A 17,400-nucleotide genomic window follows, 5' to 3' on the forward strand; every position below is an offset into this window, starting at 1 on the left:
AACACATGGGTGTGAAGGCACCAGGCTCCAGGGGTGAGCCTGGGGCCAGGACTGGGAATAGTGCTCAGAACTGGTCCTTGAAGCTGGGGCTCATCTGTCCCAGGCCGCAAGCAGATGGCCCTTGGGCTGGGGGCACCAGCCACTGCGACAGTGGCCCCCTGTGTCAGTGTGTGGAGCATTCCCTGAGGAGTGGTGCCCGTAGTTGGGAAACCCCAATTTGAGGTACCCCCATGCTATCCAAGGGGATGGATTTGTGAAAACTTGGATCCAACGCTCCAGCTCCCAACGACTGGTCAGACTGGTGGCCAGTGTGCGCTTGGTCAGCCCCAGTGAAGGCAAACTCACTACTGCTCACAGCTGCTCCTCTCATCCCATTTGGAGGCCTGATGGTTAGAGGTGATACTGGATCTTAAATAGAGGGTCAGTGGACACATCCTGTGTGATACGGGGGTACTGAGAGAGGACATTGTCCCTCCGCACACAGTCTATATGGTAGGCAGCAGAGGCCTAGACACCTTAGGGCATGCAGAGAGTGTGACATTGGGTGCTGAGGAGGGTGCTAGGGGTTGGGGCACGAAAGGCAAGAACTGAGCAGTGGCCAGGCAGGGATGTGCTGTGTGTGTCTGTGTCAGTTTGTGTGTATGCTTGTATGTGCACATGTGCAGACCTGTGTCCTGTACATGCACACCTACTACGTGTGTGTGTATGTATACATGTGGGTGAGTGTGTGAGGTTGCAGGAGCTGTTCTCGTGTGATGCAGAGGTCAGGCATCAGCAGGTGAGCCCTGGCCTTGAAGCGAGGGGTCTGTTGAGTCCACAGCTCAATTCCCACCTGCTCACCCCACTGAGTCCTCTCTGCACTCTCCTTTGCCCACTCAGTGAAGCTGGCCCCTCATCCCCCGCAGGTTGCTGGAGAGACTCAAAAAGCCACGTGTTGGGTGGTTCTCTCTCACAGTGATGGCTGGACCTCCTCATGTGCTGATCCGCCCTTAGTGCAGTGTCCGAACCTCGACACTCACAGTCTTGAGTCCACTTGGTCAGTGGGCTGTGCTTCTCTTGCTCACCACGCCACCAGGGCACAGAGAACAGCAAGGTCCGTCCTGTCCTTAAGGTCTGCCGGAGAGGCGTCTTCGCTGGCTCTCACCTCTGCAGCAGCTGCCAGTCAAAGAGCTGGGCCCTGCCAGCAAGAGCATGCCCAGGACTCCAGGGTGCACCTCCCGGGCCCTGGGAACCCTGTTGGCATTCGACCTGGCCTAGGGCAGGCTCTCTAGAAGCCTCCCACTGCAGGACTCAGAGTCTTTTCAAGGCACACCCCAAAGGAGCCTACAGTGGGTTGGACAGGCTCCCTGGCCAGGCGTGCTGGTTGCCACACTGAGCAGTACACCTGTGCAGGAGCCCACTGGCTCTGTCTCCGGGCTGGGTCAGGGCAGTGGGTCACCTCTCAAGGGGCCCTCAGCAACCCTGGTGCCAAGCGGTGGTTCCAGCACCCTCCAGAAATCCACAAGGCAATGGAGCAAGAGTGTGATAAGATTACAGACACCCGTTGCCACCCCTTTCTGGGCAGCACCAAGCTTCAGCTCACACCTGGTGCTTCCCTATTCAGCGTGTGCTGATGGCGAACTGACATGCAGTCCTAACGCCAGCACCTGTGGTTGTGGTCTTACTTGGATATAGGGTCTTTGTAGGTCAAAGGGAGGTCACTAGGGTGGCCCCCATCTGATGACTTGTGTTCTGATAAAAGGTGAAATTTGGACACAGACACACACAGACGGCAGATGAGGTGAAGGCACAGGGAGAATGCCACGTGAAGCTGACGGGTCGGTGACACATCTACAAGCCAAGGATGCGGCAGCTGCCGGAGCCAGCCTGGGGGAGCCGGAGAGCAGGGGCGGAATGGATGCTCCCTCACAGCGCTCGGAAGGAACCAGCCCTGCCCACACCTGGCCCCCGGACCTCTGGCCTCCTGAGCTATGGGAGAATCCATTTGTGTTGTGGAAGCCACATAGCTGTGGGGTTTTTTTTTTACAGTCACCCAGGACACTCACCCCAACAGCAGCCCTTGCTGTCCCCTACTTGCTGTGAGGGCCCACCTGGTCAAGAAGAACTAACAAAGCACAGCACTACAAACCCACACACCAAATGTGCTCAGAGGTTCTAGAAAAATGCCACATTGGTGCTGCTTGCATTTCCCAGTGGCCTGTTCCTGTGCCTGCCCCTTCCTCTCTAAGTGTGTCCAGAGGTTTGATAGCATAGACTCGTGGGGAGGCGCAGGCCCACCAGACAGCCTGCTGGTGCCTGCCTCTCCTGTTCCTCACCCGGAGGACCCCGCGCCAGGAGCCCGGCTGCTGGCCGCACCCGTGGCTGTGAAGGCTGCACTCGGAGGAAGCCAACCTGTTCCAGCCCACCTTGTTCCCACTGGCTCGCCTGTCCTTTTCCTCAGCTGAAGCCCAGGCTGTGGCCCAGAGGCCAGCCTCCCCTAGTTGCTTCTGACTGACTGAGAGTGAGCGGCTAGAGATGCGTCCCGAGGCTGATTGCAGGAGGGCGCCTCAGACCCCATCCACCAGGATGCCTTGTCGAGAGCGAGTTTAAGGCCCTTCCCCCTTGAGCGCACTAACTGCAGCTGTGTCATGAGGAAGCGTCCCTCCTCACACCAGACCCTGGGGGCAGAGGCATCCTGTCCCCCACACGGGATTTGTCAGGGTACCTCAGTAGGAGGAGTCCATGGCTATGGCATGTCAGGCTTTTCATCCCTTGTGACAAGTTCTTGGAATTTCTTTCTTCCTTCAGGAAATGGGGCAGTAATTTCGCCCTGTCCCTCCTGGGCACCATGCACCACGCCCAGGGGGTTGAGGGGGGTACAGCCCTGTGCAGCAGGTGGGCTGGGCCCCTGATGATGAGGGGAAGCAGGCACTCGTTTCCTGGTGCCAGGCCCCTGGACACATTTGTACTTCCTGCAAGGACCCGCCCAGGGTCCCACACGCCCAGGCTGAGCCGAGCCCGCCAGGAGGCTGCTCTGTGGTGGGCCGGCACCACTGTGCCCAGTCTGCCCTGTAAGTCCTCCCTGAGCCCGGAGCTGGTGGCCAGTTCTCGGGAGCCCTGAGCTACTGAAGGGAACCCAGCCTGGGCCCGGGGCCCTGTGCTGTGTGTCGTTCCTTTAGGCGGCCTGGCTGCTTGTTCCCTTCCTAGCAAGGAAAGTCCCAGATACCAGCGAACAAAGAGGCACTTTCTAGGAGCACCTAACATGAACGAAAGGACATGGCACCTCCAGCTGGGGACAGTCCAGGGCATAGGCATAAGGGGACCCTGAACATAAGGACTGCTTGGCTTTGTGCAGAGGAAACAAGCTGCCAGGGACTGTCAGTCCCTGCGTTTGTCCTAGGGAGTGACCCTGGCTTCAGGAACTCCCACCACAAAGCAGGGGCGCCCTGTGTCTGAGCCCACATGCTGGGCAGCGGGAAACCTGGGACGCAGCCAGGTGGCAGCGCTGGCTCCGGCTGCCCTGTGGCCTTGTGGTGGGACCTCGGGAAGGACACGAGGGGCTGGCCTGGGTGTGTGGCTCCTACCCCAGCTGCAGTCTAGGCCCCCGTCCTCATTGGGAAGCTCCACTTCAGATTTTATCCAAAGTAAGAGGAGGCTGCTGGTGTGGCAGCTTCGCCCTGAGGTGCCCCCTGATGCCTCACTGCACGCAAGGCTGCCAGTCTAGGCCTCACACGCCCCCCCTCCCCATGGGGTTCATGCAGATGTTCTCCCCTGGGAAGGCTGTCTTGAACATTGGTTTGGAGCAATGGTGTGGCTGGCATGGCCCATATGTTCCCACAGGCCTGCGTGTACCCTGTGTCCCCATTTGCCGTGTGTGTGCTGTGTGCTTTGTTGTGTGGCAGTCTGATCCCCTCTGGCCCCATCACCCAGACATCTCCCTGACGGGCGGACAGCAAGCAAGGGCATGGTGAAGTCAGGACCTGCTGAGATGTTCTGTAGCCACCTCCAGGGCTCCTGGGCACCGAGGGCCATGGCGACTGAGTGGCCTGGGTCTGTGGGAGCAGCACCGTCCTGTCCCCCAGGAGGCGGTGGGTGGGGGGCTGACTGGGTGTGGACAGGCCTGGCCAGTGGCCGAGTGGTGAGCACGCATACTGGCACCAGCCCTGCAATAAGGTTTAAGGCCTAACTGGAGGCAGGACACATGCCCCCTTGAATGGCCCAGAACCACAGACTGTGTCCAGGCAGCTCTGGGGGAAGAATGGACAAGGGTCCTGGCTCAAGGAAGGCTTGGCTGGCTCTGGAGGAGGTTACTATTGGGTTGGCCAAAGAGTCTGTTACGTTTTTCCTGTAAAATAAAAGACACATTTTTCATTTTCATCAGTAACTTTACTTACTTGGATATTCCGAGTGTGTTGGCTGTCTCCTGCTATCGGCTTCCAGTGGGCAGAGGCCAGGGGTGCTGCCAAACATCTTCCAGTGTGTCAGGCAGCCTCACAGCAAAGAATTACTTGGCCAAACTGTCAGTAGTACCAGGAAACTTCGAAAACCACTTTTGACACGTTTGATCAGTCACAGCACCTTCTCCATACACTGCACACATTTTTTTTTGTTCCAGTTGCATTCTTACCTTTCTTAAAATAATGTGAAGCATAATACTCCAAAAATATTGCCTATCTTCTTCCATCTTCAATATTAAAATGGCAGCACAAAAATTCACCAATTTTAATATTTTTTAAATGGACACTGATATGACGGCTGCCACAATACAATCTAGCAAAATTGTTTTGAATGAAGTTAAAGACAACCAAGCCCTGCTAGACCCAGTGTATGGACAAAATTAAATGAACTTTTTGCCAACCTCATACCTAGAGCGTCAGGTGCCAGGGAGGTTCCCGGGAGGAGGGCGGTGCCGGGTTAGAGGGCGGAGCAGAGATGGGGCAGCAGGAGGGAGTGACTGTCAGCACTGCCCCAGCTGGCTCCACATCCCCTGAGGAGCTGGAAGGCTCTGGTCCTTCCCCCTCAGTGAGGCTGGGGAAGGTGGCCTTGTGTCCGAGAGCCTGGTGGCCAGTCAGCAGTGTGGGGCGAGAGGGCCTCATGGCAGCCAAGGCCCTGGGGTTCTAGCCATCTGGCCTCCTGTGGGGGGACCCTAGCTGCTGTACCACCCTGCCTCTCCTGTCAGTCCCGGGGGTGCCTGGGGCAGGACCCAGAGAGCTCCTCCGGTGCACACTGCACCCAGGCTACCTCTGAAGGTGGTGGAAAGGGCAGACTGGCAGGCAGCTCTGGGGCTCCCTGGAACCTGGCACCCTCGGCCAGTGGGGTCCAAGACTGGTTGGAGGGAGGGTGTTTCCTAGCGAAGGCATCTGAGGCCGACTGCTTCCAAAGGGGGTAACTGTAGACCACGTCACACTCCCCTCGGGCTTGTGGAACCTTCTTGCTCTGCCCTGCCACAGCTGAAGCTCAGGAGACCCACCTCCCCCAGAGGAGTGGTCCAGAACACAGGCCTGCTTGGGTAAACAGCCTGGTGACAAATGGACAAGAGCGAGGCAGGTGCAGGGCTCAGCTCCGATGACCAGCCGCCAGGATCCCGGCCAGCAGGTGATTCTTGCCAGCTTTGAAAGGCCCACGGTGACTTGGGGAGCCGCAGAGGCTGTGGCACCGATGGTGGCCCCGGAGTGCGGTCCCTAGGTGGGGGCTGCTGTGGAGGAAGGCAGGGTGCCAATGTCTAAATGGTTCTTTGTGATCCTCTAGTGGCTGAGTGAGGCTCAGGGGCCAAGGTCACATTTGGGGGCACCAGGCAGGCTATGGGGTTGGCTGCAGAGTGCGAAGACCAGCAGCAAGGAGAGTAGCTGCCAGAAGGGGACTGTAGGACCGTGGGGCTTCACCCCAAGGGCACCCTGAAGACCACCACGGCCTACTCTGGGCCCCAGAACAGGCCCCATTCTGACCAGGCTTGGCCAGGAAGCCTGGGTAGGTGGCCAGCCAGCCTGCTGGCCTCCGTGAACCCTGTCCTAGGACCAAGAAGGAGGTGAAAGCCACCAATACCCAGCAAACCTTTGCCTGGGTTTGTCACAAGGGACCAGATGCAGTTCAAGAACTTGCTCTGACAGAGGCAGGAACAGGCCAGGGTGTGAGGGGTGCGGGTTGAGAAACCCCCAGTGCCCTCAGGAAGCACCGTGCTCACAGGAGGACCTGGTCTTCCCAGTGACCGCTTGTGGCCGAGGCTGACAGGGCCTAGGAGGGGTGGGCAGGGCGCTGGCCCCAGTGCTCCTCCTGGCCCTGCGTGCTCTCCACGGCGGCCCTGGAGCCAGCTCCACGCTGATCTGGAGCTGTCTGGGGACAGAAACACATTCGCAAAGGCAGGCTGTGGTGACTCCACACCAGCCCTCTGCTTTTTAAAGGAGTTTACTTATTTTTAGAGAGTGGGGAAGGGAAGGAGAAAGGAAGAGAAGTATCGATGAGGGAGAGAAACATTGACAGGAGAAATATCGATCCGTTGCCTTTCATAGGCACCTTGACCAGGGAGCAAGCCCACAACCCAGGCATGTGCCCTGACTGGGAATCAAACCAGTGACCATTCGGTTTGTGGGATGATGCCCAACCAACTGCACCACACGGGTCAGGGCTGGTCCTCTGCTTTTTATATTCACAGAATGAAACCCACCAGGCTGCTATAGATGCTTTGAAACAATTTATTTAAATTTTTTAAAAAGACAGCAATAATTTATGCCATGAACCAAACAAGACAAGCATTTCCTGGTCCAGCCCACTATTGCACAGGCCACCCCAAGGTCTACCACTGCTGGGGGCGGCAGAGGGTGGCCAGCTTTGGAAAGGTGCCAGCTTCAGCCGAGACCCCAGGCAGAGGGCCCACACAGCCCAGCAGCCACGGAAGTGGCCAAGGTGCTGGGGTTTCTCCCAGGTCGTCATCAAAGGGAAATGACGAACCCACTGCAGGAACCCTGGAAAACACGGAGATGACCCGGGACGGGGCCCCCTCCATCCTGTGCGCGCAAGCGAAACTCGTGGTTCGTTCTGGCTCCAGCATCTGCCCCCTCTTTCCTTCCCTCCCCAGCTTGATTCCTCAACTGTTTTCGATTTTTTTTTAAAAATATAATTTTGTAAATGTTCCATAAAAATACTATTGTTCCTAGTCAAACACAGATATTGCAATATGAAGAGTAACTGCGTTGTCTCTGCTCTATAAAATGTGAAAAGGCTATCACACTGGAATATATAGAAAAATGCTGGAATTCCTAGGTATCACAAAGCCAGTACCGGGCGCACAGGGGCAGCGCTGCCAGACGCCGGCAGCCGGCCGGGTGTCGCCGGGGCTTCCCCTCCGCACGGGGAGGACGTCATGGCTTGAGAGAGACAGGCAGCTGACTGCTCTCAGTCCCGAGGGGCCGACCCTGAGAGGGCCGCCTGCTTGGCCCCGAGCACCGAAGAAACCAGCCATGCTCGGCCAGGAGCACAGGCGGCCATCCTCTGATGGCGAGGGGACAGTGGTCTCTCCTGGGCCCTGGCGATCTTGAGTACCACCTCTCCTCTGAGAGGATGGAGGCCCCATCTGGCCCACAAAGCGCATTCGAGTGCAGGTGCCGGGCCAGAGAGCAAGCACGCCCCGTCCCTCGAGGCCAGAGGGGTGGGTCCTGGCAGGGGGCTGCGCCTTCAGTTCTCGGAGAGAGACAGGGCTAGGGCAGCCTGGAAGGCGGCTTCCTCATCGATGCTGTAGTCCTGGAAGACAGGGAGTGGAGATGGGCTGTGGCTCACGGGCTCAGGCAAGAGGGCCGGCTGTGCTAGCGACCTCTCAGGACCACTTCCTCTGTCCAGCCACCCCAAACGGACCAGCAGTACCACTTCCTGTCTCCCCACCTCCTTTCAGGATGACCCAGGACAAGAATGAGGCCCTGCATAGTCATGTGGGGTCACAGGATCTTCACGGTCACGCAGCAAAAGCTCTGCTAGAGGCTGAAGTGCTGCCCACGTGTGGGGTCGGTATCGGGCTTCCCCCAGGTTCCCAACCCTGAGGGCTGCAAAGGGTCCCGGCAACTGCTCAGGGGACACCTTGTCCAGCAGACACCTTGCCCAGTGGAACTGTGGGAGGGGCAGACACTCGGAGAAAGAGTTGTCCTTTTGCCTCAGATGTGAAAACTGGGGTTCCGAGATGAGCAGAGAAGCCAGAGAGCTGCATGCCTCTAACCTCCGGGAGCCCGGGGGGCAAACAGGAGCACAGGTGACTGTCCCACACAGCCCGGGCACCTGCGGCTGTCAGGGACAGGATGACAGGGCTGGGTGGGGCGGGGCTGAGCAGGAGGAGGAGCCTGTGTGGTTCCAGCCCAAGCAGGTGGGAGAGGGAGAATGAGCTGGAGGTTTTGCGGGGGGTGAACTCCCTCTGGCTTCTCTCCGACAAGCACTCAAGGCCAGTCTGTCAGCCTCCACGGGGCTCTTTGTGCTGGTAGGGCTGGGGAGACAGTGCCCTGTGACAGCCACTGTATCCGTGGCCACCTCTCCCAGAGAAGCTCCCCCACACTCCAATGTGAAGAGAACTTGTGGTGAGAGACCCCAAAAAGCCAAGGAGCCCCCCTGAAATGCTCTGTGAAGTTCCAGGCCCCTGAGACCCTCCAGCGGCCCCAGGGCCTGACTGCCATGAGCACCCGGCCTGCTGGCGGCTCCCACAGAAACCCAGGGGGCCTCTGTGCGCTCAGTTCCCTTTGAATTGTGGGTCTAAGGCTGGTTGAGGGCGGCGGAGGAGGAGGCAAGACACATACCACGAAGGTGTCGTAGGAGAACTTGTGCCTGTGGAGCAGGTGCTGCAAGAAGTTGGCACTCTTGTAGCTGGGGTCACCCCAGGGCATCGCCGAGCAGATGGGACACACCTAAAACAAGGGTGCTGAGGTGAAGCTGAGCCGGAGTGGAGAGGCCCCCACCCCGGGATCCCAGGAAGGCAGCGTGGGTAAACAGCGGGGCTCAGGCACCCAGGCAGGCGGGCGGCAGGCGCTCACCACGCGGTTGGGATCGCTGCGGTGGTTGTCCACACAGTGCTTCACCAGCTCCTGCTGGTCTAGGTTGCGGGCGCCGCAGTAGGGACAGGCAAAGGTGGACCTGTTGGGGACAGAACTGGGGCAGGAAGCAGAGGGGTGAGTGATGGCCTTCCTGGGCATTGCCAACCTTCTTGAACCCTGGCCCCACTTGCCCCAACATAGGTGTGCCCTGCTCTGCCTTGGGCAGAGGGTGAGAAGGAGGCCCAGCCAGAGGAGAGTTGGGGCACCTGGGGCCATGGGCTGAGTGCAGCGCAACGCTCTCCAGGCTCCGTCACCACCCCGGCCTGCCCTGGGCGTCCTGCCCTGGAAACTACCCCATCACTGTCCTCACACCCCACCGCTCCTCCTTCCCCATCAGCAGACCTTGGCTGTCATGGGACCCTCTGCCCTGCTCCCCTGCATACCCCACTGCAACTTCTCTGGAGCTGACTGCGACCTCACACACTCCCAGTCCCTCTCCTCCCCCGACGTGGCTGGAAAAGCAGGTTGAGGACAGGCCGCCTGCCCTGAGAGGTGGCATCTGTCCAGACCTGGCTTTTTTGGGGTCAGTGCTCCCCTGCTGGGAGGTGATGCATGAGCCTGGCATGGAACCTCTGGGGTTCCCCTTCCTGCAGGGTAGTGAGGCTCCCCCAGAGGAAGTACAGAGCCCCCAACCTCATCAGGGTGGAGCAGCGCTGCCCTCACCTAGTGATGCAGACCAGGAGCTGCTCCAACAAGGGACAGGGCCTCTGAGGGCCTCTGGCGGGGGAGCCTACCTGGGAATGGGCTGGGATGTGGGCACCACAGGGACAAACTTAGGACAGTTGGCCATCTGCTCCTGGACCTTCATGCAGGAGGAAACGTGCACCCTCATCTTGGCCAGTGTCACCTGTGAAGACAGGCAGGGTGGGTGTCAGGCCGTCGGGGGTGGGGGACAGGAAAAGCCTCAGGCTCTGTTGGACCAGAGAACAGTCAGCAAGCAGGTCCTGCTCCTGCCGTTCACAGCCCAGTGGCTCCGTGAGCAGACTCTGGGGCTTCTCTTGGGGGTGCAGCGTCTGCTGGAGAAAAGGTGCTGAGGAAAGGGGACGGACTTTCGACCCAGCAGTGGGTTCTCTCTGCTTCAGCCGGGATCTTGCAGGGGGCTGGCGCCAGCCATTAGCTCCTGAAAGGGAGGACACCCCCACTGGGGTCTCCGGGGAGCTGAGGGCAGAGATAGTCCCTGGGGGAACGGGAAGGTAGGGTCATTCAGGAAAAACATCCCTTATAACAGGAACCAACGGGTCAAATTCTTTTAGACCATCGAACAGCGGACAACACTCCTTACCCAAAGGCACCAAACCAAACACAGCACAACCTTGTCCTCAGCTGCCCGAGCCACAAACTCTAGGGGCACTGGGGGTGGGCGGAGTGGTCCCAGGTCAGACCAGAGTAGGGGGAAGGTGCGAGTTGACAAGGACCCTCCTTGCTCAGCCCTCCCTGAGGTGCGGACACCACCCTCCCGCCATGTTGCCTATGCTGAGGCTGGAAGGGAAACATTTCACAGACAGGGAAGCAGTTCACGGAACTGAGGAAGCAGCCAGGGACACAGCTGCCTCCGTGAGCGCAGGGCACAGTCCCCAGGGCCGAGGCCCGACCCAGCGTCTGGGGTGACAGCGCAGACTTCCAATACCAGCTCTGCCTAGGGCTGGGGGACATGGAGCGAAGGGCAGGGCCACCTCACGTGGGACACTACAGGAGGACCAAGGGGAGAGCAGGGCAGGGGCTCTGTGAGCTTGAAGAAAGCCCCAGTAGCCCCTCCCAGAGATCCTCCGGGCAGCTCGGGAAGTTCAGACCTTTGACCTTTAGGGCAAAGCAATCAAGGGCTGTTTTTCCACTGTGCTAAATTAGTAGAACTTGTTAACCAGAGAGATGGCTAAGTCTCAAAATGTAAATTCAAACTCAGTTCCTGCTCTGTCCACCAGGAGGAGGCCCCCCAGGCCTGGAGGAGCAGTGGGTGCAATGACAGTGGTAGGGTGGGCTACAGGGCAGCATGCCCGAGGCAGGCCGGGGAGGGCGGCAAGGCCACGGAGTGACGCGTTCCATTCAGCCTGTGGCCCCAGCTGCCCTCCTCTCCCTTGCGTCAATGCCTGCAGTGGGCAGTGGATCCCTGGAGCGTCAAGGCTGTGTCTGGGGTGGGTCTCAGCTCAGCCTGTGTCCCTGTATCGGCTACAGTGCACACAAGCAACGCAGAGCCCGGGCCAGGCAGTGGAGTTGGGTGTGGGGGGTGCAACATGGGACAAGAGGCAGGGCCATCTAAAAATGCCTCGTGCTGTGTGGGAGGGGCCGAGCAGAGCTGCAGGGTTCTCAACTGGAAGGGGAAGAGCCCAGCTCCTTTGCTGGAGGGCAGAACCAGGGCCCCAAGCACTCAAAACCCTCTTCTGGCCCTGACAGGTGTGGCTCACTTGGCTGAGTGTTGTCTTGCAAAGTGAAAGGTCCCTGGTTCGATTCCCACTCAGAGTACATGTGGGTTTGGAGTTCCAGCCCCTGGTTGGGGTGTGTGTGAGAGATAACCAATCAGTGTTTCTCTCACATACATCAATGTCTCTCTCCATCTCTCTCTCCCACCCTTCCCCGCTCTCTAAAAATAAATAAAATCTTAAAAAAAAAAAAAGCCATCTCCTGGACCCAGGAAGCCGCTTGGGGTGGGGTACCTTCTTGTTGCAGCCCCGGCAGGGTGCCTTATAGGATGAGAGCTGCTTCTCCACCTGGGCAGCCTTGTCCACCTTCTTGGGGTCGAAGGGCAGGCGGCACAGCGGACAAAGGGGAGATGGAACCTGCAGGCATGGCTGGAGGCACTCCCCGCAGAACCTGCAGTGGGGCAGGGGACATGGGCCCGAGGTCACAGGCCGGCCTGCTCCAGCCTCCGCAGGGCAACTCACCTCTGCTGTCAACTGGGAGTTTCCAGAGACAGTCACTCCTGAGCCTGGGTCCCACTGGCTGGATGGGCACCATCTGGCTGAACAATGACCCCAGGTCCCCTCCTAGCCATAGGCTCTTGGGACCCTCCGTCGCATCCTGGAACTGGGCAGAGCTGCAGCTGTGGCTCTCTAGAACCTGTGCTGGCCCTATCGCCCTGTTCCCGGCAAGAGCTCTGGCTGTAGGAGGAGGCCAGGCTCGGCCTGCCTCTCTCACCGCCACGTGGTACCTACTGCTCAGGGGGCTCAGAGGACTAAGGGACAGTACAGGGGACCCTGGAGACGCCCCACCCACTAAACTCTGGGGAGTAAAATCACTAACAATGGTGAGAGAAGAAACTGCAGGGCCCAGGGAAGCAGGACTCACTGGACGGGGCAGGTGAGCTCGAGCATCCGTGGAACAGTGCCCCCTCCCCAGGCAGGAAGGGCTCCTGACTGGCCTGAATGGAGGACAGTGACAGGAGGGACTGTGCTTGGGCCCCAACTGTTCAGCAGTGATACTCCTGGCCCTGGGCATGCACTTGGGCACCTGAGGCTTCTTGTGGCCCTGAGCTCTCAGCACCATCCCTGGAGATGCCCCATCATGTGTGTGCTCATGTGCAGTGAGCCCTCCTGCCCACGCACCCTCAGCTGGAATTCACAACCACCCTCCACGCTGCAAAGGAGCAGGCTGCTCATGGCAGGGAGCAGAGCTGGTCAGAGGGGGTGAGAGGGGGAAGGCGCTTGACTGCAGGACCACATCAGTTGAGCTTTAGAAAGTGCTGTGGGGACCATGTAGCTGAGACAGGGACCTGGAACCTCCACAGCCCCAGAAAAGCATGCGCTCCATCCCATCACAGGGGCCGGGCCCGATGCATGAGAAAGGTGGCAGCTCTGCAAACTGCAGGGAACCTGCAGGGTATGCACGCCTCTGCCCCCACCTGGGTATGTCAAGCAGGCTGGGCCACGGTGGGGACACGAGCTGTACAGGACACAGGGGCGTGAGAATGTTCCTGAGCGTACAGACAATGCAGCAAAGCTAAGGAGTCAGGGCCACTTTCACCGTCATATTTTCGCCTCTTTCTCCAAGAAAACCCCAGGCAAGGGGACCTGGAGTCTCTCATGCTACCCAACCCAAGGCCCTCTTCCTACACACTGGCCCTGGTGCTGCCACCACCTGGCCGGCCACCTCTCATGTTAACGTCTGCACGTGAGAGAAGGTCCAGCTAGGCTTTGTCTTGCAGAGTAAGGAGGTGGGCCCCCTGCCACATCCTGCACCGAGGGAGGGCTCGCCAGATGCCACAGCAGGCATGCAAAGGGAACACCACGCACCCACCCCGGAGCTCCAGTGAGATTCCAGGGCTTCCCCTCTCTCCAGTCTCAGCATATGCTTAGCCTAACAGCTGGGGGAAGAAGCCTCTTCCTTCACCCAGTCTCCGGGGGAAAGTGCTGGCGGGACGGTCACAATGTGGAGCCGAAAAAAGCCCACACAAGTGCTCACTCAGCACCAGTCACAACAGCCAGGTAGAAGTGACCCCATGTCCATCGACAGGTGTCGGACATGCAGATCGTGGTCTATCTCTGACAGACTACAACTTAGCCATAAGGGAGAGTGTGGGCTGACAGGTGTAACCGCTGGGGGCACCTTGGAAAAGTCACGCTTAGTCAGAGAAGCTGATCACAAAGGACCACAGAGTATGATTCCATTCACGTGAACTATCCAGAACGGGCAAACCCACAGAGACAGAAACCAGGTTAGTGATTGTGGGGCTGGGGTACACAGTCTGACTGCCGATGGGGACAAGGTTTCTTTTTTGGGGTGATCAGAACGTACTGACTGCGGCAATGTTACTCAGTGCTGTGGATATACTGTGAACCACTGACTTACACACTTCAAATAAGGCAAGTAGATTTCAATAAAGCTGTAAGAACATGTACAGAAAGAAAGGACACAGGACCACATGTGGGGACAAGCTGTCAGCATGTCATCAGGAGAACGCAGGGCCTGGTACAGGCCTCCAGAGGAGCAGGCCTCCAACAAGAGACACAGAGGTTGGGGTGAAGGATGCCCCACTGTCCTCCAGCAGCAGGCAGGGGAACTTTGGGATCCACATCAAGAAGACATACACAGACCCCTGCATGGCCCCGGACTCAGCCGCCAGCCCCACAGCACTGCTTGTCTCCATGTCCCAGTCCCTGCGGAGCTAGAGGCAGAACCAGGTGTCCAAATAGTAGCTTAGCTCACGGCCCAATTTCCAGCACCATCACCACAGTGCGCTGAGAGCCATGCAGACGAAGAGTGCCCACTTCTCCCACAGACGGCTCCTGCCCACATCTGCCCAAGGGGCTAGTGCTGGATGGCTTCCCAACTGAAGGAGGCAGCTGAGGGGTCTGCTCTCTCAATCAGGCCCGCAGGTACAGCTGCAACAGCATAATGGCCGCTGCATGGACTCCAGGCTACAGTGCAGCACTCAGGTACACCAGCACAGGCCAATGTTTCAGAGACACAGGAAGGCAAGCAGGCTGGGCCCCAGGCACCTGGAGCTGCCCTGAGCTAGGAAGATGACTTCCAAAGCCTTCTCTCCATGGTCACTCACTGGCTCATGCCCTGACCCACCTGGCTAGGCTCACCCACACGAAGATCCAGGTGAGCCACCTGTGGGCCCAGGCCTCCATGGGTCTGAAGCCAGTGCCCTCGGGCAGCTGAGCAGGGAGTGCCAGAAGCTCCTGAGGCCTCTGGAACCCCACCCAGAGAAGCCAGCTCATGGATTTGGGTGCAGCTGGGCAGAGGGCTGTAAAGTCTCATTGGTCTCCAAGGTCTGTAGTCACTGCTACAAAACTGTGGGGGGAGGGGGCGCTGAAGGTGGTGGGGGGCGTGTGGCTAAGAGGTAGGGCAGGCCTGGCTGCCCAAGCTCAAATCCTGGCTTTGCTGTGACACTTTGGGAGCTTGACTGAGCCTCTCTGTCTCATGCTTCTTGTACTAAGGAATAAGGACAGTACCTGCCTCCCAGGGAGCACTCAGAAAACATCTATTATTATCATTCCTTACAGTTCCCCTTATACATGAGCTTTGTTCTATGATCTCTGTTCATTAACAAATTGTACGTGAGGGCACTTAGATGCAGGGACAGGTGTGACAGCACTGAGTAGGGGGGATGACAGAAGAGACAGAGAAGCCAGAGGCAGCCTGGGCTGAACTCTGCCCCAAACAAACACAGGCCTTGGGGGAGGGTCTATGAGATAGTTAGAAACAGCTAAGCAGTTTCTGTTTCCGGATGTGGCTCACTGCCCAGAATGTCCCTTGAGTGTGACAGAAAACTGGCTTCCCCTGGGGCCCCTGGGAAGTTCCTGGGAGCTCTTCCACAGGCTCCACTGAGGGGGATCCTGCTCGAAAGCCCTGTGAACCCTCCTTCTGCCGGGGTACTGATTCTGTTCCAGACAGAGCTGCTCTCACTAGAAAATTCATGCTGCGGAAGGAAGTTGCTTAGTCAGGTAGCCGTGGGGGGAAACAACCAAACCACCAGCAAGGTTTTCAAAAGTAAAGGCAGAGCCTTTAAATCTTCTTTCCTCATCTGCACACATGTAGTCACAACACTGGGGGAGAAACTTAGAGGAAGTAAGAAGTAGAAACAGAATAGCTAGGAAAACAAGCCAGCAGGGAGAGCCAGGGAATAAGTCTTTTTTAAGGCAGAAGTTGTAGAAAAGGCTCTTGTAGGACAAGCCTCAGAAGTAGGAGAGGGGTCAGATTATGCAACAACAACAACAACAAAAGATGGGGGAGGGGTGTTTATAAGACATTTCACAATTCTGTGTAGTTCTGTATTCTGGAAACCACATTGTAAGAAAAGACATGCTTGGAAAATACAAATTTGTGCAGACCAGGAGACTGGAAACAGTGTGGCCCAGAGCTGGGTGAGCACTGGTGCCGAGGGGACACCACCCGAGGCCTAGGGAAGGTCTTCTAAAATTACAAGCCTTACAGCTGTCTCACTGCTGGACTGAAAGATGCAGAATACACCTTAAAACACCTACTGGTATGTGCCTACAAGAAACAAGTCCTGTTCAGAGGCTGCCCTGGTCAAAATGTCACGAGAATCATGAAAAAGTGAGGTGCAGTGCCCTTCGAGACAAACCTGCAGCGCTCTCCTACGCTGCCTGACACGGAGGTGTGGGACAGGAAGTGAAGGCTTCCTGGAACCCGACACCATCTCTGCCACTTCTCTGAGTGACGAGCAGTCACACACCCACCCAGCAGTTCCAATTACCACTTTGTATCGAGAGCCTCCCAAGTCAGCTTGTTTGCAAAATGTTCTAGGGCTTCCCATCAGCCTGGGTGCACCTCACCTCGGTCCCTTGGAATGAAAGCCCCACCCACTCAGCAGCTCCACTGGCAGCCAAGTCCTCTAGCCCCCTCTCCCCATTTGACTGATTTCAGTGGGTTCTCTGATCTCAGCTCCCTCCCAAACAGGCTGACGATTAGACTTGAGTGCAGCTGTCAGCTGGGAGGAGAGCCACATCCTCAGGTTTCTGTTCCTGAAACCGACCGCAGAAGCCCGCTGTGTGCCCTAGTGCAGCTGGAAACCGTAGTAAGGTGCTTAGCGACTGGTCCCCTGAGGGCCAAGCCTGCCTGGCTGCTTGCTAATCGATATGACCCAAGTTCTCCATCAGAACAAAACATCAGACTCCAAACAAGCCCCTCTCCTAACTTTAGGGAACTCCTCTCCTCAGCAGTCTAGACAATAAACAAGTCCGAAAAAGAGTTGACAGTAAAAGCTACAGGCATTTATTTACAACTGCCCACTCCAGTCTCCACCGGACCGAATCCAAGGCGACTGGCGCAGAGGTCGCGCCTGCTGCCCTCTGGGTACCCAGGGAGGCCCACCGAGGCCGTCGGCAGCCCCAGGGACGCGGGGACTCCGAACCGGACAAAGTTTCGGTCGCCTCTGTGTGCAGATGGGGTGGGGGGGTCGAGTGCCCGGGGCTGGCGAAGCCTGGGCTAAGGCAGATGCACGCGCCGGGGGCGCAGGGCCGGCGCTGCGTAGGGAGCCCCGGGCCTCCGCCCCCGAGTCTTCCGGGCGCCGGGCTCTCCGGCTGTGCCCGGCGGCTGTGGGCCTCGGGCCCCTCTCGGCCGGGCACAGACCCCTCCCTGCGGCGGAGCACCGGCCCCGCGGTCTCCCGGAGCACTCACGTGTGGCCACAGCTGCCGATGGCCACGGGCCGGTGGTAGACCTCTAGGCAGATAGGGCAGCTGTACTGCGCCTCCAGGCCGCTGTCACCGCCTGCGGGCCCGCCCGGCGGCTGTCGTTGCTGAGCCGAGGCCACCAGGCTGCGGAACATCGCCATCCCCGGGCCAGGCCCGCCGCCGCCGCCGCCGCTGTCCCGGCCGGCCCGGCCCGGCCCGGCCCGCGCGTCACGGCCGCGACGGCGCTGCGCTGACGTCGGAGAGTCACGGCTGCGACGGCGCTGCG

General features: G+C 58.6%; 1 protein-coding gene across 2 annotated transcripts; it reads right to left on the minus strand.

Annotated features, from left to right (window-relative positions):
- Positions 1-6,650: 6,650 nt before the first annotated feature.
- Positions 6,651-17,350, minus strand: RNF166 (ring finger protein 166). Of its 2 annotated transcripts, XM_028501799.2 has the most exons (6): positions 17,121-17,350; positions 11,690-11,846; positions 9,776-9,888; positions 8,982-9,096; positions 8,748-8,855; positions 6,651-7,713 (listed from the first exon to the last, which is right to left on the minus strand). In XM_028501799.2, exons 1-6 carry the CDS (start codon positions 17,273-17,275, stop codon positions 7,648-7,650), a joined length of 714 nt encoding a protein of 237 aa, XP_028357600.1. In that variant the 5' UTR covers positions 17,276-17,350; the 3' UTR covers positions 6,651-7,647. The 2 variants fall into 2 exon arrangements, with proteins under 2 accessions (XP_028357600.1, XP_035868291.1); XM_036012398.1 differs by lacking the exon at positions 11,690-11,846 and having other exon boundaries at positions 17,121-17,254.
- Positions 17,351-17,400: the final 50 nt, after the last annotated feature.

The sequence above is a fragment of the Phyllostomus discolor genome, chromosome 12 (assembly GCF_004126475.2).
Source record: "Phyllostomus discolor isolate MPI-MPIP mPhyDis1 chromosome 12, mPhyDis1.pri.v3, whole genome shotgun sequence".
NCBI classification, from domain to species: domain Eukaryota; kingdom Metazoa; phylum Chordata; class Mammalia; order Chiroptera; family Phyllostomidae; genus Phyllostomus; species Phyllostomus discolor.

Bases quoted from the DNA above. Each gene is read 5' to 3' on its own strand.
- RNF166 (XM_028501799.2), bottom strand. From the start codon at position 17,275: ATGGCGATGTTCCGCAGCCTGGTGGCCTCGGCTCAGCAACGACAGCCG. The intron at 11,847-17,120 runs GTGAGTGCTCCG...GCCCCACTGCAG, and splicing joins ATCGGCAGCTGTGGCCACAC to GTTCTGCGGGGAGTGCCTCC. The intron at 9,097-9,775 runs GTAGGCTCCCCC...TTCCTGCCCCAG, and splicing joins ACATCCCAGCCCATTCCCAG to TTCTGTCCCCAACAGGTCCA.